This window comes from Haliotis rubra, unplaced genomic scaffold (genome assembly GCF_003918875.1).
Source record: "Haliotis rubra isolate DU_JTF1 unplaced genomic scaffold, ASM391887v1 Scf184, whole genome shotgun sequence".
NCBI classification, from domain to species: domain Eukaryota; kingdom Metazoa; phylum Mollusca; class Gastropoda; order Lepetellida; family Haliotidae; genus Haliotis; species Haliotis rubra.
The window spans coordinates 1,356,167-1,384,087 of NW_025765825.1; the positions used below are offsets into that span (position 1 = coordinate 1,356,167).

At 39.7% G+C, this 27,921-nt stretch overlaps 1 protein-coding gene across 1 annotated transcript; it reads right to left on the minus strand.

Moving 5' to 3' along the window:
* Positions 1-17: 17 nt before the first annotated feature.
* LOC124273801 (plasmanylethanolamine desaturase-like) lies at positions 18-27,884 on the minus strand. Its single transcript, XM_046709110.1, has 5 exons — positions 27,665-27,884; positions 17,778-17,897; positions 17,221-17,312; positions 3,802-4,020; positions 18-2,501 (listed from the first exon to the last, which is right to left on the minus strand). Exons 1-5 carry the CDS (start codon positions 27,813-27,815, stop codon positions 2,244-2,246), a joined length of 840 nt encoding a protein of 279 aa, XP_046565066.1. The 5' UTR covers positions 27,816-27,884; the 3' UTR covers positions 18-2,243.
* Between the last annotated feature and the right edge of the window lie 37 nt (positions 27,885-27,921).

The following is a 27,921-nucleotide window of genomic DNA, read 5'->3' on the forward strand; positions in this document are numbered from 1 at the left end:
AGCAACATTACGACAGGGCACACCAGAAATGGGATTCACATATTGTACCCATGTGGGGAATCGAACCCAGTTCTTCGACGTGACAAGCCAACGCTTTAACCACTGGACTACCCCACAGCCCCCAAAACATCATGAAATAGAAAGGGGAAACAAAAGAAAACAAAATGCTGATTACATTAGTATTATCCACTTAAATATTAAAAAATATTTCTCAATACGACACATAAAATTCAGAACATTTCTAGGCTTAAGTAACAAGTCTGGTAGAGCAAAAACATATTTTCAAATTTCCTTAACGATATGCATCATACAGAATAGTAGATATGATTAAAAATTTACACATGTGCCTGTATGTGTAACAAGGTAATCAAGTCAAAATTTAAAACACATCTAAATCTGAAACATAGCAAAACTAAAAGTGATGATCATGATAACATGATAACATGTAGTTTGAGTAACCAGCCTACATAATTTGCATTTCATAAACAGAATGATTGGTTAGTATCCCAGTCCAAGAACATGGAAATATTACAGGTAGATTAAATCTGTACTTCATCAATACAGCATACTGTGCCCTACAACACTGCTGGCTAGGAGTCAGTCCAGACTTCAAAATAGGACTTCTGTAAGGCCGTGACAAGGAGATTTTTTGTTGGGCCTGTACTTTTAATTTTGTGAGGGTCCTTATGGCCTTCAATAAATTTATATTTATGTTTTGATGTATTTGTGTCTTGTTTCAGCTTTTTTTACATAAAGGCCTGAAAGAGTTTAGTCAAAGCCAGCAGCTTCTAGAGACCATGGGTCCTCACTTTCTCATTTCTAAATCAGAAAGTAAGTTACTACACATATTTGAAACATGCCAAAGAAATTGATACTTTACAAATTTGATTAAAAAATACACTTTTGTTATTCTGTAATCTTCAATACAATGCAAACGAATAATCACATCTTGTTCAGGAGTGGCATAAATATGCATGAATTGTAACATATTCTTACGAAAATCAGAACTATGCTTTGATTTGACACCTCTCCATCTGAACAGCTAACTCACACTCTGCAACAAGAACTACCTGTCAATATTCACTTTTAAAATACAGAAGTGTGATATGCTGCTCCAATGCTCTCTTGGACCAAACATTTCCAGGCATACATCATGATTGGCCGAGTATGAAATTAACCTGGCATGACCTGCTATGGAAGAGAGCTATATAAAACATCAGATTTTAATGAAACTGAACAAATAACATGTCAAATTAAGAAATGACTGAAACTACAGATAGAGAACTTAAATAAGTAGAGTCTGACAGAATAAAACAAAAGTTTGTGAAGAAACTTTAGGAGTCAGTATGACATCTACATCAGGAGTTTTTAGAGATGAAGATGAGAATCTCGTTATCATAATCGTGTTCATTATCTAATAGCAAACAAATAAGTAAGTAGAGTTCTTGAAACAGAAATATAGCTTTCCAAAAGCAATTGAGCAACTGCTGTAAGTCTACAAAAACATTATGTATTACAACAGTTCAGAAATAGGAATAAATTTGGAGCCAATCTCACACAATTATCTTTACGCAGCCATGATCGTAAGTCTGTGCATGGTAGTGGAGACAGACACTCGTAGCAAAAACTACTGTACGATGCTTATGACAATACCTGGAGGGCAAATAAATATCAGGCAAGTTAAGTAGGCCAAACAAAATGAAAGCAACAGTAGAGTACACACATCAACCCTGTCGATAAGTAATGACTAATAATGACTTCGGAAAAATAATTACAACTGCAAAAGAACAGAGGGGAACTGAATGTCATACTTTTCTTGTGAAGTCTGTTCCTATATCAAAACTATCAAACAATAAGTAGAGTTACAGAAATTAAAAATGCTTTCTAAACATGACTGTCACAAGTCTAACATAAAGTCTAGCAGTGATAACAATCTATAACAGAAATACATCTGGGGTTAGTTACCAAAGTGATCTCACTGCTGGAACTGTCATAAGTGTGAGTTGAAGTATAGGCCAGTTGTAGCACAAATACCTTAAAACACAACATCCTGTATGGTAAATATCTATATCCGGCCACTAAAGCGAAGGGAGTAGAATGCATCTGCAGATTAACGAATAACTTATAATGACTCCTGAAGAATAATTACAACCAAGTTGTGCAACTTGACAGCACAGTCATGTAACATACACCGAAGATGAAGCTGACAGATGAGATATGACAGGTAAGGACGTCATCTAGTTTCAACTTTTGCTTGCCCACTTAAGGTCATCATCGCGAGGTTTGTGGCCTGTGAGGGACTCGATGACGTTTTCTAGGGTGGTCCAGAAGCGAATAATTTCCAGGGGGTAGTTGAGCCATCCTGTGGTGATACAGAAGTAGGTCTCATGAGGGGCCACATGGTGGATACGATGGTGTTTCCGGGGCAGGATGATGTGCAGGTCCTGCAACAGGGTGATGTAGAGAGGCAGGCCGAAGTAGGTGTGAGACCACTTGTGGAACTGTAACAAGAAGGTTATATATAATAGCAGCTGGTTGCACACAGGTACCTATTTATATCACAGTCAAATACGCCATCTCTCATGTCATATGTCTTCTATACTGTATCACAGTATTGTGAGTGGACATGTAAACGTCAGAAAGTCAAAGTCATCTATAGTCCGTTTGGCTCAAAAGCAGACCGATGAATTGCAATGTAACTCGAAAACTAATAAACATATAATACTCAATGAAACGCTGGTCATAATCAAAACACCAGACAAACTCTGTGGTTTGTTTGCAGAATTTATGTCCTAAAATTAAAAAAGTTGTTTAACAAACTATCATTAAAATTTTGACACAGTTCACTATTTGTTACGAGGGAGGAGTGCAGAGAAAGGGACAGCCAGGTGTTAGAGAAGCACGTGCACAAGTGCCCACCAAGTTATTTATTCATTAACCTGTGCTGTGCCGTCTCCATCCTTTCTCGCACACCTGGCTGCCCCTTTCTCTGCACTCCTCCCTCGTAACACATAGTGAATTGTGTCGATATTTTAACGATAGTTTGTTAAACAACTTTTTTATTTTTAGGATATAAATTCTGCAAAAAACCTCACAGAGTTGGTCTGACGTTTTAATTATGATCAGCGTTTCATTAAGTACTATATGTTTATTAGTTTTCGAGTTAGATTGCAATTCATCTGTCCGATTTTGAGCCAAACGGACTATAAGTGTCATAGGCGGATCCAGAGGGGGGGTGCAGGGGTGCGCACCCTCCTTTTGTGCTGAAAGTTTGTTAAATGACCATTGAAACTCGTGTAAAAATGAAGTGTGCACCCTTTCTTTTCTCAATAGTGTGCACCCCCCCTTTCTCAAAAAGCTGTATCCGCCCCTGAGTGTGGAACAGGCTCTCATTACCTGAGTGTTGAGGGGCTAGATCTCTAATCAAGGTCAGGAAAGGACACCATAGAGTCAGAAAACATGGTTCTTAGAGTGCAGTAAATGACCTTCTTCCCTTATTTCAAAGCAGGAATTAAAGTTAAATTAGAATATTTCTAAAATCATGAATAAACATCTACAACATGCATGGCATATCAGTTTGATGTGGGACAAAATGCCAAAGAGTCATAGTTTGGAAATGATTATCACTTTGGTCCGACAAGCATATATTGATTTGCATAAATCTACGCAATTGGGATACGATGACTGACATGTGCCAACCAAGTCAGCGAGCCTGACCAGTGATCTATAAAGCATGTCATCAGAAAGGGACATAACTCTGCAGTGAACTGCATGATCTTGATTGTGTTTGATATCACCCACCTGGTTCGTCAGGCTGACAAAAATGGCCAAAAGATAGACGTAGCACTCCCAGTTGTAGGTGGCCATGATTTCCTCTGGTGAGTAGGTCAGGAACTTGAATGCCATGTTGGCTAAGGCTGGAATAGTCACTGCAAAGTTGTCACCGTTGGTCTCAATAAAATCATGGCGAGTAATGGACGTGGGATCGATGTGGTGTTCCCGGAATGGACGAATAAATGCCTGCAGGATACAAGAATATTGTTGTGAGCGACTTATGTCACAACCAATAACAAACCTACTCTTCAAATAAAGGAGGGGATCATGATATAAAAATGATAATCCCAAGTACTGAACAGAGATTAGTACTGATGAAAAGTGTCCTATGCAAGGACATTTACATCTGTAACTAATAACTATTCAGAAAAACTAATACCTCTTACACTATTTTTTAATGTTTAACTGTTTTACTTTGAATTTTACAAATTCAAAGGATATATAGTTATCTGGAGAAACTTGGTGAAATTGAGTGACAATTTTAACTGAAGGAGTTCCTGTGCCACTGCAATATGTAGGATGTAATCAAAAATGGATGGTGCAAACCAATCCTGGAGAGTGTGAACAAAAATTATTACGGGTATATGACGCAAAGATTTCAACAATATTCAGTTCCTTATAAAATGTCATGTGTCCTTAACAGAAACACATAATCTCTTCAGAAACACATAATCTCTTCATCTGAGTTACTATAAATAGAATGAGAATTACCGATAAGTAACACTGCACTCCCCAACCTAAGCCCATCAGATGCCCCAATTTGTGACTTCAGCTGCTTGTCTGAAGCCAGAGGCTAGTAGAATTGTGTGTGGTTTATTAAACTCTGAATAGTATTTGCACAGACTGCATTGCTGTAGCTGACATAGTTTGATGTGTTCAATCTACTTTTGTATCATTTTTTTGTATCATAAAACAATAATTAGAAGGGGTCTAAGTTCAATGTGGCATTTTTCGGTTACATTAAACACAAGTGAGTGAGTGAGTTTAGTTTTAGGCCGCTTTTAGCAATATTCCAGCAGTATCATGGCGGGGACACCAGAAATGGGCTTCACACATTATACCCATGTGGGGAATCGTACCCAGGTCTTCGGCCAGACGAGCGAATGCTTTAACCACTAGGCTATTAACTGCATTATACCTGGGTTTAGGGACATATTGTCAACAAGGGCATCAATTTATGGCATTTTCACGCTTATTGTTTGAAGCATCAGTCATTCAAATTCTTGCCATCTGATGAAAACCTGTACACAATCAATTCTGGGCCACACAAACCAGTGATTGATTCTATGAACAAGGTCCCAAGCCATCTGGGAGGCGTTGGCTAGTCTAATGGTTAAAGCGTTAGCTAGTAATGCCGAAGGCCTGGGTTTGATTCCCCACATGGCTGCAATGTGTGAAGTCCATGATATTGCTGCATACAGTGGAAGCTGTCCCATCCAGCAAGTTGTCAACACCGGTATAAAATCTCAGTCCCGTCCGTGTCTAGTACATGTATCATCATATAAAAGCTCTGCAATCCGGCAGCTGTCAATTCCGGATCGCTTTCAAATCATCAATTCAGGAGAAACAAACCAAAATGTCTGATTTGTATTCAAATGTGTTGATTTATCATGTTTATGTTATTAAGTGAATAAAAGTGAATATGAGCTCAGTTCTAGTCTGAGGTAACCTTGTCAGCTCCACAGTCTGGCACGCTGTCTAAACTGGGTTATTTCTTCAGTCCCGACGAGTGCCGGTTTAGACAACTTCCACTGTATTCTTAAAAGCGGCGTACAAACCACTCACTCCCCATGCCATCTAGGAACTACAATACACAATCAACTGAATCTGACAACCTGCTAGACACAGTCATCTCTTTCAAGTAGAGGATGCCGGTGGCCTATTCTCACCAAGGATAACCCAAAGGGCTGTCACAGCTGAGAATTCATGTTTCAACTTCCAACACAAACTAGCCGTCACAAAATGAAAAATCAATTTCTGGTTTCCATGAATATGTAATCAATTTGTTGTGAAGTCATGAGTGTAACAACTGTTGGATCTCATATATAAACAGATTATTGTACAGCACGTAGTTACAGCTAGTTATTATGAACTGATTGAACATGTTAAGACAAGTGCTACAGGTCACATACACACAGTCCTGACATTCTATATTACATGTCCATGTGATAACAGCCTTGTAATACCGGCCATGTGTGACACACATCATATCAACATCATCGTTATCTTGATAACTTCAATGATACCATGATAACCTATACCCAGTTCACTATCAACATGTCATTGACAACACTAAAAAATTATATTGACTTACTACTTGAACCAGTGCATGGATAAACACCTCACTAACACTGAGTGTTCACAATCAGTGGAGGGTGCATGTGCAGTGTTATGATGGTCCTGGCCCCGATTTCTCGAAACAAACTAAAGTCTGAGTTTTGACTTAAATTTGAGAAACTGCATTTCCCAGAATGAACTGAAATCGATATTAAACTCAAAATAGTAGACAATTTGAGTTTGGTGAATAGAATACTTAAGTTGTTTGGGCTTTTTTATTCAAAATATGCAGCTGAGTTAAAAATTCAGCTGTTTCAAATTGTCAGCCTCAGTTTGAAATTTGAGTAAAAACTTAAGTTTGTTTCGAGAAATCGGGGCCTGGAGTCTGTTCTGCTCCCATAGCAATGAATGAGTGAGTGAGTATGGTTTTACTCTGCTTTTAGCAATATTCCAGCAATATCACAATGGGGGACACTAGAAATGGGCTTCACACATTGTACCCATGTGGAGAATCAAACCTGGGCCTTCAGCGCTTGACGAGTTAATGCTTTAACCACAAGGCTACCCCACTGCCCCCTATAGCAATGGAAGGTAGTGACTCTCGAAGTCTCTAACACTGAACATGTTGAACTGAGCCCATGGATGACTGTGTATGTGGGTAAAGTTTTTTGTTTAAAGCCACACTCAGCACTATTCAAACTCTGTAACATAGTGCCGAGTTTGTACCTGTCAATCATGTGACTGAAATCAAGAGCAACAACTGGACAAACGAACTGTACAACTCAAGTGAGTGAGTGAGTGAGTTAAAATTAATAGTAGTAGGTTTAAATTTACTTTGATTGATTTGGGACTTACGCACCCGTACAACTCAATGTGAAACAACAGTTTATTGCATTGAACATGTGTGGATTCGCACACAATTATGAAGGTTTTAGCTTCAGGGTTGTCACGCACTCTCATGTTCTGCTCTCACTCTCACTCTTACTCATGAACTACATCAATAGATCACTTATAGGAGAGCAGCGACTTTAAGAAAAGTGGCCAAATTAAGGAGTTTAATGCCCCCATCTCTTGTATGGGCATATTATGGCTCATTGGAAAGCCTATTGTACCTACTTTAACATAGGCCATGATGTGGTGGCCAGATATGGTCCAGTTTTAAAAAGAATCATGTCACGTGATCCCACCAAAGCCCCAAAATATATAATTACGACGTTTAATTTAGATATATAAATCCTTCAATTTTTTGTTAAGTTTCCATCACCAATGGTGTTAAGGCATATTCTGAATTGTTTATATTTAATCAAATAACCAAAAGACAATAATAGAGATAAATACCTGAAAATCATATTTTGGGGGAAATCGTCCGCTACGGAAATTTACGCATCAATTTCGTCAGGAAACTTTTATAAAATATCAGATAACACTAGGGCAAAGACTTCAAACGTTGCAATGAAATGAGACATATTCCTTTTTGACTCCTAGAATTATAACCTTTTGAGGTGCACGATGTTGCAAATCTTTCAAGGTTATTTTCATACAGCATTGTCAGTGTTTATCTACAGCTTTCTGTGTTCTGTGAATGTCTACTTTTCCAACTGATTCAGCCACTTTGTATCTCACTGACAAGTGCACGTTTAGGCATATGGTTCCATTATTTGGAGGCGAAACGTCCAGTCCGAATTTTCAGTTCTTTCAGGAGCAGAGACAACACTGTGGTATCTCTTATGCCATCACCCCTTGAAAGTACACATGCTCCAGATTGTCATTCTCTTTCCTTAAGCCAATGGCCAAGGGAGATCCAAAACCTGTTTTGCAATACGGAAAGATATCCATACTCTGCTTTGCCAACATGCACGTCGTACAAGTCATGTGAAACTGTATTCGCATGGAGGCACATGCAAGACTCACATCGTTTCTGTGCTCCCAGAGTGTTCAGTTTACTGTGTCTGCCTTGATGTTTTCCTTTAGGCTCATATAATTGTGTTGTGATGATTCTAACTGCAGACAATGCATCTTCTAAACTCGACCCTGCCATTAAAAACAAGTAAAATCACTGGCAGGTGTTTTCAGTTTGATCCGGCCTCGAATGGACCTCGAAGCAAATTCCATATAGCTACATGTTTGTAATGAAGAATTATACAGGGGTCTGCTTCTTCATGGAGAGGGCATCTTGTTCCTTTTAACCAGTCTTGTCACTATTGCTGAATCCCACAGCTAGCATCAACATCTTTCTGGATGTCCACAAATATGGTCCAGGCCATGAAGTACTGCTTAGTCACAAAGAACTCTAACCAGGGACTGTTTTTCTTTTATGTCAACGTTCATGGATTTCTTCCATGGTGGTACACATCGACCACTAATTATTTGATACCGGCTGCATGGATCTTCTATCTTTCTTCTGTTTCTCTCTCATTATGGTCGTACTCATTATGGACTCATTATGGTCGTACCTATTAAAACATCTACAACAATATCTGCTTGTTGAAGCAGTACATCAGCTGAGTCTGCTGAGTTGTAAACTGGAAAAGATGTTCCCTGACATCATTTGGAGTACTGCCATGCCATCTTGACTGTCAGACTGGATGTACCTGAAGATATTTCATTATGCTTTGACACTTCACTCTCTAGTTAGTATCCAAGGTCACTCTTTGCAGATTTCCTCATGGCGCCTTCTTCATGGAAAAGTGAAGTTAAAACGGAACCTATAGGAGGCCTGAGAACAGTTTCCAGAGTGACAGAGCGCGACGAAATATGATTTCTAGTCAAGATGTTTCCTACTTTGCTGTTGAATTAGTTGCCTTTGTCATGTCAGTAAATGTTTGGACACCTGATCTAGTAGTGGGAGTGTAAAAGCTCCGACTTGTATCTGTTGTCAATGCAGAATTTACAAATCTTTCAAAACAATTTCTCTCCTGTTCCTTTCATGAACAGAAGCGACTGTTGCACTTCAGCTGATGCATGTAAATCTGTTGCGCTGTTCAGAAAAACTTCAGGATGAGAATCTGTATTTAAGGGATTAGTCATTCTGAATGTGTTTGATTAGATCACTTATATGTTCTTCATACAGGCCGTCTTGCAAACCTCATGGGTGTTGTCTTCACTGATGCTTAACATACTACCTCTTTCTGTGAGCTTAGACGTATAATCACCTATGGTATTTCTGGTCAGAGTCCATCGAATTAGTGCCGATGTCTTGCATGTTAGGCTAGTAAGTCCACCTTCACTCTTTGAATCCCAGGTGGTTTCTGTCGACTCCCATGTCAGTCCATTTTATCGTCCAGGTTTTTTACGTCAAAGGGAACTGTCCTGTTTCAAATGTATCTTTGACAGCATCATGTAGGTACACCATGTCAAGAATATCGACTGGTAGCCAACAATCATAGTTTGTTGGATTTGCACTGTAAAAATGTGGGAGCAATGCATTTTGGGTAAGCATGTGGAGGTCCCAGTTACCTTCTCTCTCAGCCTTATGTTCTGCAATATGATTTGTAGCGCCACGATAAAGTTTAGTCAAAGTGCAAAGGTTGGAGAAGACTTATTTTGCTGACATTCAATAAACTTTGTCATGAGGATGTCATCTTCTTAGATTCCATTTCGCCATTCAAATAAATCTGCCATGATACCACAAGAGATTCCCAGAAATACACCCTTACATCTTTCAGAGTATTCTTTCTATACCAACTAAAGAAAGCCATGAAGAAGAGAGACATGAACACTTCAAAGACTTGTGTCAGTCCTCCAACTCCCCAATGAAAGTGTACATTAAAATTAAAAATGCCATTGATGACATATACAGTCAGTTTTACTTCAATTGTTTCACCAAAATAACTGTTCATAAATTACAAATTAAAAATGCCATTGATGACATATACAGTCAGTTTGTTTCTTTAAACTAAAATGGAACTGGGTTCGTTCAGATCCTCAGCTATCAATTTTAAGGCCTATTCAGGGGCTATTCAAGACCCACTCAACAATTTTAAGGAACTATAGAAACACATCTAACACATAAGTAGTTGAATACATACAAGCTTGGTCAAATGTGTCACCGACCATTCGGGGAAATAACATTTAGCTACATCGCTGCACTGGGCTAGTTTTGCTTTGCGGTGGAGATTACCACGCCCACTGTAACTGCAAGGTAGGTTTATTACGTATTAGCTCCCTGCAAAAGCAAATACTTGACAAGTTTTTGCATTTTATTGCAAATCACTGGACCCAGTTGTATCAAACTTTAATGAAGCATTAACGTGACATTAAACGTTCATTAAGTAATGTGTCATTAGGGCCTTTTCAAGACTGAAACGAATTTAGGAGTTTGGTAGGGTAAAATGTCCAAAATCAAGACTGTGCGCACCTTCTGGAAAGTATACTTTTTATTGTTACTTTCTGGGCATTAATACATTGTGAAATGAGTCATTGCATTTCATAATAGGATATTTGAAATAATGATAAAAGTATAATCTTTGTATGCATTATGAAGAAGAATTAAATTGACTAATTCAAAGTTTTACTAAAAAATCAAACAATTTAAAAAACAAAGAAACATTATTTCTGACAAATTTCAATGACTGGGGTAGTTCGTTAGCTCCAGGTAAACTCATTAAAGAGTATCTGATGTATGCTTCATTGTATTTCATCATTACAGATTGTATAATGAGCAACTGACTTGAGAGGAAAAACAAAACAAAACAGGGTGCTGTCACGTGACCTCTACTTCTGAAACATGGGACCACTTTTGACCACCACATCATAATCTACATACAATAAGCTTTCCAAAGAGCTATAATATGTCCATACAAGAGATGGGGGCATTAAGTCGACTCTAAACCTAGCCTACTGCTCTCCTATTACATTTGTTTTATCACATGTGCCACATGTGCTGGCTAACACATAGGCTTTTGAACCTTTTGAACCTTCGATGAGTTTATACACGCTATCATTCACAGTGGCTATTATTAGTTATCTCTCAGGGTCTCAATATAGTTTGGCTCACTCTGGGCAATTCTAATGATGTTTTCTACCAATAATAACCAGTTGTCAACTTATTGTTACATACAAAAAATGTGATGCAAACACTTCATCAGCAAATAATATGAGTGAGTGAGTTTAGTTTTACGCCGCTTTTAGCAACATTCCAGCAACATCACAGCGGGGACACCAGAAATGGCTTTCACACATTATGCCCATGTGGGGAATCGAACCTGGGTCTTCGGCGTGACAAGCGAACGCTTTAACCTCTAGGCTACCCCACCGCCGGCAAATAATATGAAGAAAATACAGAGAGAAGATTTACAAGTATGGCTGCTGAAGAGGCTATATTAAGTAAATAATCAGTGTTGTGATACCATTTGGTACTATAAAGAAAGCTGATACTAGTATTGATGATCTGTTTTTCACATTATAGGCACATACACAGCTTATCTGGAGCTGTGGTCACTTGATAACACAGACTTGACATGGCATCTGGCACTTGTCACAGTGTCAAAGTTCATAAACTAGCATGGTCAACATGTCACAGGGCACACAGTTCATCTGGGTCACACCCCCATGTCACTTGGACCCTAAAGTGTTGCAATAGGCATGTCATGTGAGGCAAATGTAAAAATATTCATGCAAAGTATCTTCTCATTTTAGAGATCTATATAAGATAATGTATTTTTTACAAAAAGCTTCAGCTCAACCAGTATGACATTTAAAAATGTTTGATTTCTCCAAAGAAAAGATAAAGTTCTGAATTCTTGAATTTAATTCCTAGTGTAGCCCTTTTAGTGCTACATATCCATTCTAAAATGTCACCTGAGAGTTTTGGTTAATTCCAACATTCAAGAATGTTTTGTCAACTGATTAATAAAAAGCTTCCTTCCATTTCTTGTTAATCATTAGTACTTCCCAGGTTTGTATAATCTGTTAATCTGTTAATACAAACATCACCCTCAGAACCAGGATTCAAACCCATTGGTTCCTGGCATCCCCAGGAACTATGCAAAGTGAACGGTGTCGACTAGGGCTGTAACGATTCAATTCGATTCACCGAAAATCGAATCTGACATGTTAGTTTTGATAACCAGTATCGCTGTTTTTTTGAGTATCACTATTTGAATACCTATTTAAAAATTTCGACACACCCAGAACCTAACTTTGACTCCAGTTTCGAGCATTGAAATATGGCGAAACATGATTGGTTGACGCCAGGCTAATTATGCAATGAAAATTGTTGTTAGTAGACATCGCCAAGTTGACGATGGTTTTCACGCTGAAAAAGCCGACTCTGAGAGTAAAATGAAATCAATGTTTTTACTTGTATAAAAAATCGAATATAAAATGATTGAACAGAGGGTCCATTATCGAAAATCGAATAGAATCGAGGTCTGGGTGAATCGTTGCAGACCTAGTGCCAACATCGAAGCAGTATGTAAAGAAGATGCCCATGACTAAGGGGAGGCTTGATTCCTTAGTTAACAAGACCTACGCTGCATAGCATTCATACATATTCACTGGTACTGGAAAAGTTAGTGTAAACAAACCCGCAAAATACTGATGATGATCGAGCAAGGAACAAATCCAGTCAGATTACAGTCCTACACCAGTCTCACAGATCCTGAACCATATTGTTTACCCTTACAGCAACACCTACTGAAATGCTACTGCATTATTTGAAGTAAGATCAAGTCCAGATTTTCCACCGGCTTTCATCTCACTAAACATGCTAAATCTCCTTTCAATTTCAATGGACTGGCTTGTTTTCAATCCAAATTAGTAAAATCTAAATATTTTTTATATTTGTATACTTATCCTGCACTACTTACTTCCTGCACTATTTGCTTACGGCTCGAAAGGCATGGCTTGCCAGACAATGTTAAAATACGTAGAACTGGGAAGCGTTGGTAATGCGCCTATAACAGACAGCGAATCAGCGAGTGACGATCAGGTAGTGGTAATTCGCAAATAAGACCGAGTCTTAAATGAAAAGAAACCACTAATTTTAAATCTGGCGAAGCTTAAGGAATGCAGTAAAAAGCATGGACTTGAAATACAAGGATAAATCCTTAACTGACATACCTAGTTGTTTCTGAAGAAAACAACTCATTCCCCACATGGTGGTCCGTGGGAAGAACACACAAGGCAGGAGGGTCACTTTCTTCAGGGGATGGCGAGTTGCTGAGCAACCACCAATGGTCCGGAGCTGTGGACATCGTTAACGTCCTTGACAGCCATGTCACGCAAATAATGACTGGCAAAAACTGTGTCCGACCGCCAAAAACAACCTTGCATAATGGATGACACAATACAAATACTGTGAAGTGCCATAGTCGAAGCAAGTGCTCGAATCTCGTGTATATGAGAGGACGTAGGAGGGTCCAGCCCAGCCGCTTTATATGCCTAAAGAATGGTCGTTCTTAACCATAAGGCAATTGTTTTTGCTGACAGATGACTGTGACGCCCGGGATAGGGGAAGAATAACCGTTTCCTTGTACCACGGACGCCTTTGGTGCGATCAATGTAAGTTTTGAGCGCACGAATCGGGCTTAAAAGCAATTCAGCATCGTCTTCAGTGCCAACAATAGATGATAATGGCGGAATGGAAAAACTGTCAATCACGTTGAATTGGTAGTTGGTTTTTAGCGATGAAATCCCAACACAGACCCAAATGCACAGAACCATGACGAAGACGTTCAAACTTGACCCTAGTCACGTCAAGGGCGTGAACCTCACTCACTCTAGCCGCAGTCGCTAAAGACAAAAGCTTAGCCGTCTTCCTGGATAAATCAGCGAGGGAAGCATTCTCAAGAGGTTCATAAGGTGCACCACGGAGATGGTCTAAAACAGTGTTGAGATTCCATGCCGGCGGACGAAACTCAACTTCTGGTCTTCAAGTCTGAACGAACGAAGCATGGCCTGTCATTCTGGGATTTTGGAAATCCTTCTGTCAGTGGGAACCACTAAAACTGAGCTAATTGCCGCCAAATACGTGGCAATGGTGCCTCCCTTCAGACGCCTGGACGTTCGGAGATAAAGTAGGAAGTCTGCTATGAACTGAGGAGACACTTTCAGCGGATCCTGCTTCCTGGTAACACAAAATCGTTCAAATGACTGCCACTTGTCGTCATACAAGTGTCCAGTAGAAGTTCTGTGCGCCGTCGCAATGGCTTTGGTTGCTCTGGCCGAAAACCCCTTAGCACTCAGTGCTTTCTGCAAATGGTCCATGCGTGCAGATTCAACCGATCTGGAGCAGGATGCGGGAGACGGCTGTGAGGGTGCACGAGAACGTTCCTCCACGTGGGTAGAGGGAAGGGATCTCCTACTACTAGACTTTTTAAACCGGGAAACCAGTTCCTGGCCGGCCACCAAGGCGCGACCAAAATCAGCCGCAGGCAAGTTGTCTCCTTGACTTTTGCGAGAACTTTGGGTAGTAGAACTGGTGGCGGAAAAGCATACGCGTGAAGCCCCTCCCACGATAGGCTGAGAGCATCCACCGCCCAAACCGCTGGATCTGGGACTGGGGACACATAAACTGGCAGTTGATGGTTTTGGCTGGTGGCAAACAGATCTATGTTTGGAGAACCCAGTGCGTGACTTAGGAGAGTGAAGGCCTCTAGTGTAGCATCCATTCCGTGGGAGCAACTCTGTCGGGTCTCCAGAGAGCGTCTGCTAGTATATTGCGGCACCCCGGAATATGCCGAACTCTCAACAGAATGTGGAGATCGTCGACCAGTTGAAAGAGCCGAAAAGTCTGATCGAGAAGAAACTGTGAGTGTGTCGACCCTTGCTTCCGGACGTACCATACCACCGTGGTGTTGTCTGTGGCCACCAGAAGACAAGTTCCTCGTAGTCGATGCGCCCAGTGATGAATAGCGAGGATCACGGCCTCCAACTCCAGACTGTTTATATGCCAGCTTTGGTGTTGACCCGACCAAAGGCGGCGGCTGTCTGGTCGCGTAAGTAAGTTAAATGCCGGAGGCCGCTTCTGTCTAACCCTGCATGGATGCAGTGTTCACGGTGTTTCGTCCCACGAAATGTTGGTAATCCGGAGGCCGCTCTGTCAAAGAGACTCCTTCTAAGACGTTCAATGGGTGAGTCCACCAAAGAAGATAGTGATGTAACTGAGGTGGAAGACAAAACCGTTGATGAATGTCTGCCCGACAAATGTATGGTTGAAGAAAGTGCTGCAGAGGACGAAGTTGAAGACGCCCTCTGCTGGTAAGATCCTGCGCCGACGTCAACAATCCCAGGAGTGCCTGCCACTTTTGGAGAGACAGAGGTTCGGAGAGCGCACATGGAATTAGAGACTGAACCTTGTCCCACCTGTCCAGAGGAATCTGAACTAGGTTCTTGTCCGTCTGGAAATGGCCTCCGATGAATGTCAGAGAGTGAGATGGGACAAGCTCCGATTTGTCCAAGTTGACCAGCCAACCTAGTTGGCGCAACAGACGAAGGGTGAAATCCCGTTGTTGTATAAGAAGCAGACGGTCTAACAGGTGCATAAGGCAATCGTCCAGGTACAGGTCGAAATTGATGCCCCTCAAATGAAGATACCGGAAATAGGAGTTGTGATACGCGTGAACAACCACGGGGCCGTTGAAATTCCAAATGGGAGGACAGCCCATTGGAAATGTTGATTGTTGAAAATAAAGCGCAGGTACTTCCTGTCGCTGGGGCGTATTGGAACATGGAGGTATGCATCGCCCTGGGCGGGAGCACGGCGACGTTGATATCCTCCCCTGTCTGATCTAGGCTTGGCACAACGTCCCCTGCCACGAGACGGCGCTGTGTTTCTGGCACGCCGAACAGACGGTTGCCGAGGCTGGTAGGTGTTGGATGGCATGGAGGAAGGAAGTTGTCCCTTTTGAAAAGCTTTCAAGGCAGTCTCCCCTTTGGCAAATTCACACTCCTCCCGATAAATGTCATGAATGGCGTTGTTAAACAGTGTCGACGATGACCAGGGTTGGTGGAATAATTTCCGTTGAAACTCCGAATCCCATGAAGAAAAGGAGAGGAAGCTTTGCCGACGAATTACGCATGCGTTGGCAAGCGCTGACTGAAGGTGCTCACGCAGGTCAGTGAGCACTTTGCCCTGCCATAGCATCATAGTTGTGAGATGATCCAGTCGATCAGGATTTACTTCCTTAAGATCCTGTGAATGGCATCAGTCGCTGACGCCAATGCCGATATAGGGCGGAGCATACGATTAAGTTCTAAGTCCAAAGCAGCTACCCTTCTGTCCTGAACTTTATAGGAGGAGACAGAAGAAGAGCCTGTCACACGTTTTATCTCCTCATCCACCTTAGTCACTGTCTGGGCAAAGTCCAAGCCATGAATAGGATAGTCATCACGCCGGACTCTAGGCGCTTTAATAGTTGGGTTGAGAGACATCCCCGCGAAATCTTCATCAAGTGTAGATAGAATCTCCCTGACCTACTTCATGTTGGCCGCCTCATGTGTTGGCTACATTAAGGAAGGCGAGTCCCAAATAGTAAGCGACTTTGCAACAACATCAGGTCCTGGTGAAGGGACTGAGGCTACTAAACGATCAGCAATCCAGTCAAACACGTGATCAAAACCAAGGTGATTAGAGCTCATGTCTTCCTCGTAGTCTGGGGCAAAGTCTCTCTCTGAGGACGGTGAACGAAACAGCAAGGGGGAACGGCTACGTGCAGACGACGCCTTAGAAAAAGACGCCTTGCTCGGAGGTCTCGACCTATGGTCGACTGCCGAAGATGTGGAAGTAACGGGAGACGTTGGCGTAGGCACAGGGGCTGACATAGTAGACAGGATAGGCACCGATGCTGGAGGAGGCAGAGGTGCCGTAATCGTCAGAGGTGTAAGTCACCTGACATCTGGGAGCACAAGTAAACTCCAGCTCAGTCAATCATCAGTTTTCTATCAATTGGTTTTAATTCTTTAAAATTGCAGATTTAAACATGGCCGCAACATAAATTTGTTGCAGCAGTATCACATGATGTATATGTGGTCTAATGCGTCCATCCATGTGTTTAAAGTAAGACTCGCTTAATTCTCTTGATAATCCAAACACAGGACCAATAAAACTGCATATACTTCTTGTGTTACTGTTATATATCCCACTACACAGGAAGGAGTTTGTCTTACCTTGCCAATAATCGGCAGTTCCACTGAGCCCCAGGAATCGGCGGCCCAATGTACCAGACCACTGAAAAAGTCTGCTGATAAAATTCCTAGAACTAGAAACAAATAAAACCACAATCATTATCACAATATAACATGCCATCCTCTGGCCTTTCACCATCAATAGTTTTTCTCAATCTTATGTTAGCATGGCAGCACATAGGCATTACACAAGTCAAATCAATGTTCATTTTAATGACACAAGGAAACCCTTTTGTATTCTCTGGCATGCACCAGGGAAACCATCCTCTATGTTTCTAGCTCTAGTAAATCTACCATATACTAACCCATGGACCCATTCTCGCAGTTCTCACAATCTCAAATTACATGTTTGATAGTCATATTATGCATTGGGTAATCAAGCCAAAAACCTGGGCCCACATCTGCACAGTAACCATGGAAACATGCATTTTTATTTTCCCCTATGATTATATTTCTAGAAAAATTCTACAGGTGGCACAAAATCCACTCAGCAACACTGACAAAGCTAAATACTAACAGAACATCAAGTTTATACTTACGTGCTGCAGGTAGTATGTAGTACCAGTTTTCAATTTGAAAGTAACGTAACAACTGTATACCATTGAAGGCCATCAGTATAAGAGTCAGGTAGAAACACCCCACCTCCTGCAGTCGCTTCCCTGAAACAACAAACGCTGTATCAGTATGGCGTGAGTACGATAAATCATGAACCACCTAAACAACGAGCAAATAACATGAAGAAAACACAAGATTTCCTAACTTTGGGGGTATTTTTCCATCTTACATTGAAATCCACATGTATTATAGGTGTGAATGTTTCTGTATATTATGATATTGATGTATCACTAAATTTAAAGGATTGATGGTACATCCATACAAATTTATGACCATCAGTCCTAAATAAATAAATCACAGACACAAATGGCAGAAAATACATGTGCAAGTGAGTGAGTTTAGGTTTACGCCGTACTCAACAACATTTGACCAGACAATCCAGTGATCAACATCCTGAGCATCGTTCTACGCAATTGGGATGTGATGACATGTGTTAACCAAGTCAGCGAGCTTGACCACCCGATCCTGTTAGCGCTTCTATTTATTTAATTTTATCTAGACAGTTTTAGAACTGTTTTCCTCCCCTGTAAAACATGTTCATTTCAGAAACTAAGCTTGTCTAGAAGCCAGCCTGGGAGCACCATGTTATGGCTTGGACCATCAAACACTTTAACTGATCAGGCAGACTGTCCTGATGACTTGAAAATGGACAGCTCAAGGTATGTCTGTACAAGTGTCTAAAAAAGTAAACTTAGGCTCAGTATTATTTGTTACACTGCTATACTGAGTTTAACAAACCCTAGTAGTAGTAGAAGGTCGCATCAGCTGACCTTTTGGACTGACCAATCAGAACACAGCTTACCAAATTGCGAAAGTTAACATTCGCACATGTGTATACCGTTTGAAACTTTACCTAAAAAACTTGAACGATTCCGAATGCTATTTTCGCACGATCGCTTCCGAGTGATACTCATGGAGGATGCAATGAGTAAACAGTCGCTGAAAATAACGTTTTTGTCAATATTCAAGGATGTCATCTTGCGGGAATATAAGCTAATAGTAGCCAGGTCAAATATCTGTGCTTACTGTGGATTTTCGTTTGTTGATAGATCAGTGTCAGCGACCAGGGAAGAGAAAATCCAAAAACCGTTTTGTAAGTCCTGCCACACCCTAACAAGTAGTCGTTGTCTGATTGGCTAAATCCGTTCTGCCATCTCGTGTTTGATTGGACGGTCATAGGTTGCTCAAATGTTAGCTGACACGACCTTCTACTAGGGTTTGTTGGACTCAGTATAGCAGTGTAACGAATAATACTGAGCCTAAGTTTACTTAGACTGGTCTGCACAATGTAGATAGTAAACATGTCGCATGGTATGGAGGGGCAGTGGGGTAGCCTAGTGGTTAAAGCGTTCACTTGTCACACCGCAGACCAGCGTTCGATTCCCACATGGGTACGATGTGTGAAGCCCATTTCTGGTGTCCCCTGCCTAGAATATTGCTAAAAGCAGTGTAAAACCACAGTCAGCCACTCACTCACTCATTGTATGGATTATTTTCAGGGTTGAATCTTTGCTTAGGCCAGACCAATTATAATTCTTGTTTTAAGGATTTTTGTCCTCAGAAAACCTAAAGGCAGGAGGGCAAAATAAATAAAAATGACCAGTCAAAGTAATATTCCTTTTAAATACTGAAAGTGTTTAGCTTTTGGCAATTTATGAGTGAGTGAGTGAGTTTAGTTTTACGCTGCACTCAGCAATATTCCAGCTATATGGCATCGGTCTGTAAATAATTGAGTGTGGACCAGACAATCCAGTGATCAACAGCATGACCATCAATCTGCTCAATTGGGAACCGATGACATGTGTCAACCAAGTCAGAGAGTCAGCTTAAATGTGGAAAGAAAGTCTTTGGGGAAACAAAAGCATGGACAATATGTGTTGACAACTCTTAGACAGTGAATCTGAGAATCAAAATCCCGGCATGAGTAAGTGATGTAACTCTGCACAGTAAATCGTGGCTCATTCCGTATGTGACCCATTTATGATCGTAAAGAGAAATACGTAGCCAGGATTCAAATGTCAGCCTGCGGGCCACCTGCAGGCACTGTCTTAATAGCAAGCATTTGGCAAATACAGATTTTGTATGGTTGTTGCAATCACATGCTCGGTATAATTCATAATTAATTGCTTTTCTTATTAATAGTTTTAGTCATCATATTTTGTCATATGATACACAGCTTACCTTATTACATTACAATATTCGTCATAGCCCTTTACACAACATGATCACTGCTTGGTTAATTCGCATAATTCTCGCCCTGCGCTTTATCTAACACCATAGCCTAGCCCACTCAAGCTCTCTTGTTATTGTCTAGCTCGGGCAATTAACTAAGATGTATATTGGACACTGGACTGCTGAAAAAGGTCGGTGGTCACTCTACATAGACTACAATATCCTTAGAAGAACAAACAATTTCCAATTTTGAATGGTGATTTTGCACCTAATTTACTATTTTCTCTGCAGAGGAGCTGATAGGCATAATTGATGAGCTTGTAGATTCTTGGCACAATATCAAGGGAGTGGTGGGGTAGCCTGGTGGTTAAAGTGTCTGAAGATCCGGGTTCGATTCCCCATATAGGCACAATGTTTGAAGCCCATTTCTGGTGTCCCTCGCCGTGATAGTTGGAATATTGTTAAAAGCTGCGTAAAATAATACTCTCACCCACTAGCTATGTGTGACGTAAACCCAGGTCCAAACACCTGGTAGGATTACTTATCACATGTCATTAGAACGTGAATTATTCAATATGTATATTGTCTGTCTACTGTATGCTTTTGGTCATGTTTAACAACAGAAGTACTTTTCGTACATACAGCTGAATTGCTATTAGATACGCTTTCATTTTCTTCAATATTGTATAGATAAATGAATTTCAAGATAGCTGAATGACTTCACTCCCAAAATTATATTTAAGCACAAAAAAAACCCCAGCCACCCTCAACTATATAATACATAATATTATTCATGTGTTATGTCCAGTCAAAAGCTACATTGTATCCTTCAGTGATTTCATGTGAAGGAACAGTAGAAAACAAACATGTCATGCATCTTTTATATTTGCCAAATATGAATTGATGTGAATTCTGACACAAACCTACAACAGGGTTTATGCGCTCTGTGGCACTTGGCAAATTAATTGATCTGGGTCAAGATTCCCTGTGTGGCATGCAAGTGTTTCTTATGTCCCTGTGTGGCACATGTGTGCAGCTAGCTGTAACTGATTGAAGGCGAGGTCATCACAGAGCTCCAGATAATTTTTCAACATAAGGAGTACATACTCCTGATTTTTTCAATACAGGAGTACATTTAGAGTACTGAATGGAATTTAATGGAGTATCAGTAGTCTTATGTTTCGTTTCATGTATGCACCACAACATTGCTTGTCTTGTGTAAACAGGTAAAAAAAACAATAAAACAATATTTTTTCAGATAAATACGTCTGTAAATGATTCTAAGCCCATATACCATTGTCGTGGTGCGTATCTGCTACGTTTTCTCAATTATTTCCTTCCGTATCGTGCATATTTTTTATCCGTACATACGCCGATACGGCCCTTATCTGGAGCCCTGCATTAACATCTTTGATTAACCTTATTACTATAAGGTAGCAATAACACCAATTAGTAAGTACCATTCAGGTAAGTATTTACAAAGACGAGAAACAGAAAATGTTCATGCATTTGCTACATTACAATGATAAACATCTATCAATCTCAACTGAATTTGAATACCATATAAACAAAAAATACTGAAGTTTACTCAGTAAATATCTTGAGAAATATTGTTCAAAATGTAAATATTGTTAGGGTATGACTGAATGTCTCTCTCACACGTGCTGTACTCCACACATGAGTTCATACCTCGTTACACCTAACTAACTGAAAGGGTGAGCTGTCCCTGTCTGGCACATGCCCTCCACACAATTTCCCTGTGTGGCACATGTAATCAGTGATGTGTGACAGACCCAAGTGCCACACAGGGAAACCACCCTACAACAGATAGAACACACTTTTTCTCCCAATAACATATCACCACAAAGCTTGACACAATGGCCAAAATGAATTGAATCAGAAATGAATTTAATATCAGGAATAATATATTCCAATATCATGTTACGTTGCAATTTTAATTTACACATATACCTGAAATAACAATAACTATGAGCATACCATTTTGGTACAACTGATAGCTATTGCTGGATATATGATATATAGCACAGCTTGATCGGTCATCATATATATTTCCCTAGGCCCTATTTCTATTATGAAAATGCAATACTGAAATAATATTGTCATGCTCCAACAAATATGAGTTTTAATGAGTTAAAGTATGACATTAAGGATACATTCATCCACTATCAACTAACGTTAATTATATGAGAGAACATTATGTTAACAGTGGTCAATCATCCATGTCATATGAGTGTGTAATACTGGAAACTGACCTCAAATTTAAAGAATGATACAGTATTAAGATCTAAAATGATTTATTTCAAGGTATTTGCATATAACAATAACACTATTGTTATAAACAAACAAGTAAATATCATACTTGCGTTTTTTTCTCTAAATAGGTACTTTCACATGTTTAAGATAATACTGTTTTGAAAAAATGTTGTATATCATTTTGTATCTATACACAAGTCAACGATACGATAGCTGTATCAAATTTAAATGTATCGTGATGTATCAGTGCATCTGTGAATCGTCCCAGCCCTTTTATTGACAGATATCATTATTGACATAGGTAGAAATTAACTCTGGGTTTAACTCTTGTTATGAGAGTGTTTTTTTTTGTAATTTGTAATATCACATTGATTAAGTGATAAATATTATGTTTAAAATGTTTTGAGTGTGGGTTGTGTGTCACATCTTGCATCACATATGTTCAATGGCAATAGTATGTTTAGCAGCACGTTTGATAGCCTCCCTTGGCAATCTTGTTTATTTCTGAGTGGATAATGACACAGCCTAGCTTTGCTAGAATGCTCGAGAACTCTGTAAGAGCTATATAAAGGCTGGTTGTTGTGTTGTGCCACGGACTTATCACATCACTGGAGTTATACACATCTGTCTGCCATCGTCGAGGTTGCTCAACATCGTCAAGACTGACCGTGCTTGCCTATATTCAACTGTTGTCATTGTAAACAACCTTCAATCAGTATATCTGTTCTCACTGTGAATGTCAAGACTCTGGTGAGTTAATATTTTATATTTGTCACCCAATATTTTAGATTTGTGACTCAATTGCATTGTACTAGATATCTGTATTGTCATTCATTGTAGTTTGCTCATTGTTTATTCAATATATTATTGAATATTTTAGACTTGTCTGTGTTCTATTTTGCTGGTTCAAAGGGGACTTTTAAACTTTTGTCACGGCAAATTTTTAACCGTAACACTCTGCAATTAACATGGTTTCAGTTTCATCATCATCATCATCATCATCATAATTTGTCAGCTTCATGGAAGAGGAGAACAGAGACTGATGCAAGTGCTTATTACTTTGTTGAAATCCTCTATAATGTGGTACTGTGAATATAATTTGCCAAATACATCACCATTACCCAATTACTTTGTACTTGTGTGGGCAAGCTGAGAACAAATATGGTTGAAAATTTGAAAAAAACCAAACCAACATATAGTAAAATATATTTTGTAATAAGTAGGTTGGTTGGTTGGTTGTTTAACGCTGTACATGTATTCAGCTATATTCCAGCTATATGGCGGCAGTTGATAAATAATCGAGTCTGGGCCAGATGTTATAACTTGGACTGCATGGCATCAGCTCTATACTGATATACCACTTTACAATTTTCTAATAACATGTTTTGTAAAAATATATCCTGTGTAATATCATATTGGATAAAATTATAACAAGTTTTGTTTTGATCTCAATGGTTCAAATTAAAATTTACGCAGCAACTTGTTCACAGCTGGTGTTTCCCATCGAAATAAATTTACAAAATGGCAGAAATGTGGAAGCGATTCTTCTCTCTCACGTTTCTCCCCAAGAGGCTTCTTCACAACAATAACTTTGACATTGTGAAAGTGCTGTCAACAAAACTGCAAGATATATTTTTTGGGCCCTAGTATGAAGCAAATAGGATCATGCATGAACAAACAGTGTAAATCACAGTCAAACATGTTACCTCTGAACATATCACAATACAATGCAATCTGGACACCTGTGTTGTAAAACATTGCTATGATATTTCTTTGGAAATACATAATCTTAGTAATAACCCACTGCATACTTTTCATCTTGCACACATGTGATCTTTCCCATCTTTGTTTCAATGGACTGCAGCATTACCTCTACTGCAGTGAACAATCCATCACAAATCTGAGAAATATATCTACCTACTGAGAAATTCCCGAATATATTTACCTCAGGGAAGTACAGATGATATTGAATAACCAAATACAACAATTAATATCCAGTACTAAAACATTTTCTGGAGCCCTGATAATTTTCGTGTAGTCTAAGATTTGAACCCAGTATCGTAGAATCCTGGTATGTGAAAGGGCTGTCCTCCTATTTTGCATGCAGTAGACATGGCACAGATGTTGAAAGTCTCCATAAACTACAAGTGCTATTTACAGCAATACTGCTAACACTACACTCTCCTTGCATGCTAGGTTTTACTGAACCTGCTGAGCAGCTGGAAGCATCCAAGTGATCCAAAGAAAGGTGACAGGAGGTCTGCTGTTTACATGAGCCTTGCAATTGTTCAGTACAGCTGAATGACCTCACATATTGTCATCAGTCATTAGATCATGCATATAGAACAAATGGAAAAGAAAATACATACTATCAAAAGTCTGTTGAATTGTTACAATTTAATGATTAAATCCTGTGTTTGTACAATGTATGTGATCAAATTAACACTTGGCAATAATTAGTGCTGTTTTTGCACAAATCAGTTATTTATCAATCATAATCACGATAATACTTTAATAGAATTACTTTTTCCTACACAAATATAAATGTGCAACATACTGAACCAAATCTATGTGTTAAAGGGTACAGTGTTTGTTGGATTGGGCTTGTAAGTTGTATTAGATGGATAACTGGGTATATAAGTTACTGTTTGTCAAGTTGACTGCTTCATCAGTCTTTCATATCATCCCATCATTTTTGTGAACTGTTCAAACACAGAACATGAATCACATCGCCAGACTAAACATTCTAAGTGAACATCAGACTGATTGGATCGAGATTAAAAAGGAATATATAAATTATGTATCGCATAATGATACCCACAGCTGTTATTTATATCTCATACTCAAAAACTGAAAACGATACTAACATACAATTTTAACATCCACATGAACTTGGATCACTTTGAATCTTTAGGGGGTCCGGATGTGAGAACTTATGTAAGGGGCACGGTGGGTGAGCTGTCTAAGGCAGCCAGGCTACTAGTAATCCAGCGAGCTTGGAGGTGCCGGGATCCAGCCCACCTGTGACCGGGTGTAAAAACCTTGGAGTCAACTTTGTGTGCAGACTCTTTCAGTGTTGTCACAACCCCTAGTGTACAGTACACAACCCTGTGCACTTAAAAGAACCCACGAATCCGTTGGCATATGACCAGATGGTGGCCACATGAATACGTGCAAACACCTAGTTGCGGGTACAGCAACGTGCAGTAAAGTTGGACAAAGTACTGTGACTATGTGTCCCAGTCCACCCAGCTGTGAATGGGTACCTCATAAGGATGGGAAAGCCACATTAACTCGGTGCGCCTAGTAGGCAGCAAGAGTTGTATGATCCCCAGGGAGTTGAGATTGAAAATATGATGTGCCGTTGTGATGGACATCCAATGATCGAGGAAAAACAAAGCACCTTTGAGCAGATGTACTGGATATGGGCGCTATACAAATGTTTGTATGTATGTATGTAAGGTAAAGCAATTCTATGTTGTAGTGTCTTCCAGACCAGGTTTGTTCTGAGTGTTCCCAATATTACTTTTTAACCAACTGTGAACAACAAAGAAATTCCAACCTTGACATGATACATTCAAATCAGATCCAGAGGGAAAAACTTAAAACGGTATCCATGTTCCATAATATGTTAATAAATACAATGTACAATGTTTTTTAAACCAAAACAGGGGGTCCATCCTCCGCAACACCTGGGATACTTGGAACTAGCTGCTATAGTATAAGCATAGAAATGAATCTTAGGACAAAAACTGAAAGTTGTAACATAAGGCTTATGACAATGCATACCAGTTGTTTTTCCTGCCTAATTTCTCTTGAATAATCATGGTAATGCAACATGTTCTGCAAATTACATATTCATAACTTCACATCACACCTGACACTGTGACAGGCTGGATCTCTGCAATTAAATCACCTAGACATTTTTTTCTGCTGCCTGGAAAACATGCATTGCTAGTTGGATGAATATCAACATGGTCATACAAGAAAGTCTTGAGTTATTGAAGGTTTAAGCTGGTGCATACTTATTTGACCTATACATGATTCAATAGTACAACTTGAACAATATGTTAGATGTTCACAAGTGGCATGTGAATATTGATTATTGAAAAAAAAGCATATGTGCCACAATCTAAACATTAAAATTAAAAAATGCTGACAGGGGCAATGTAAAGGGCAATATATATAAAGGACAGATGTTAAGTGAAAAACATATAATCATCTCTTAGACACATACACACACAAATGCCTTTCCACATTCGTTTCTGTGTGTTCCATCTCCAGCTGACCCTACATAAAATAACAAAATTCTTTTAAATTATATGTTTAAGACAGGTAACAAGGGTTCTGAACTCTAAAATGTCATAAAATAGTTTACACAATCACCATGATCAGTGACTGTGTAAACTATTGGAAGTAGCGGTGGCTGAGTGGATTTGGTGGCTGACTTTGTGTGCTGGCGATTAGGTGCTTGACTCTGAGGGTGTGGGTTCGAATCCCGGATGGGACTCAACCCAACAAAAGTACTAGAATCTGTCCTTTACTGAGAAAGTGTAATCCCAAATATAACATAAGTTACAGAAGAAATTTAACTTTTAATTCTTTTTCACCCACTTGCCTGTTTATGGTTGAGCATGTTGAGGTTGGAGATCAGAAACACATAAAACAATTGTCAAAGTTATCTTTACTACAGTATATCAATGTCCACAATGTATCATTGTTTTGCACTTAACAGTAGGGTTTAGAAATAGAAAATAAATCAAATAATAATTTGGGATTTCAATGAGTGTCAGTGGTCAAAACAAATACTGGCAATGATTATGCTACCATTACTAGTTATACAACAGTGAGTATGGTTTTTTGCCAGTTTGTGCAATTTTCAACAACATTACACATTGTGTCCATGTGGGGAATTGAACCCTGGTCTTTGGTGTCACGACCAAACATTTAACCACAAGGCTATCCTACCGCTCTAGTTATATAACTAACATCAGTCATGTAATCCCATTCTGAACATTCTGCAGTGGTGAATAATGGGCGAGACCCTGCGGTTTAGAGAAACGATTCAATCCACAAATAACACAGCTGATTCAATCCACCAACAGTTGATACAAACAACCCAAATATGCATATTGTAAGCATAGCTTGGCCTATAACATTCAGGAAGTGAACATATTGTTATATAAAGGCGATCTACGATTTTGCGAAACACACTGTTTAATACATGACGTATAGGGTCGGGAATATTACCTATGTAAAGCTATCATTTCTATAGCAATGCAATGGAGTACTTGGCGCGCTTGCATCACTATCAGAATTATTTGTAGGTTGCCAAGCAAGTTCTGACACTTGACAGCTGACCTACCTGCCGTGTACTGGCTCGCCAATTCTTTTGCTCCGGCGTGCCGGGGGCCCCATCTTGTTTGTTTCGCAGCTTTGTTAAACTGAATGTTACTGTTTGGGTCGTCCTCCGTCATGGAATTGTGTAAAATTTCGTCCTCTGACTTGAGACCCATGATTAGTGTTACTGGCCGCCGTCTGGAATACACACCGGAAGTCTGACCTCGCCTGATTTTATGTCCAGCAGCAAATGTTGAACGGTGAAGCTATTTGCTGAAAACA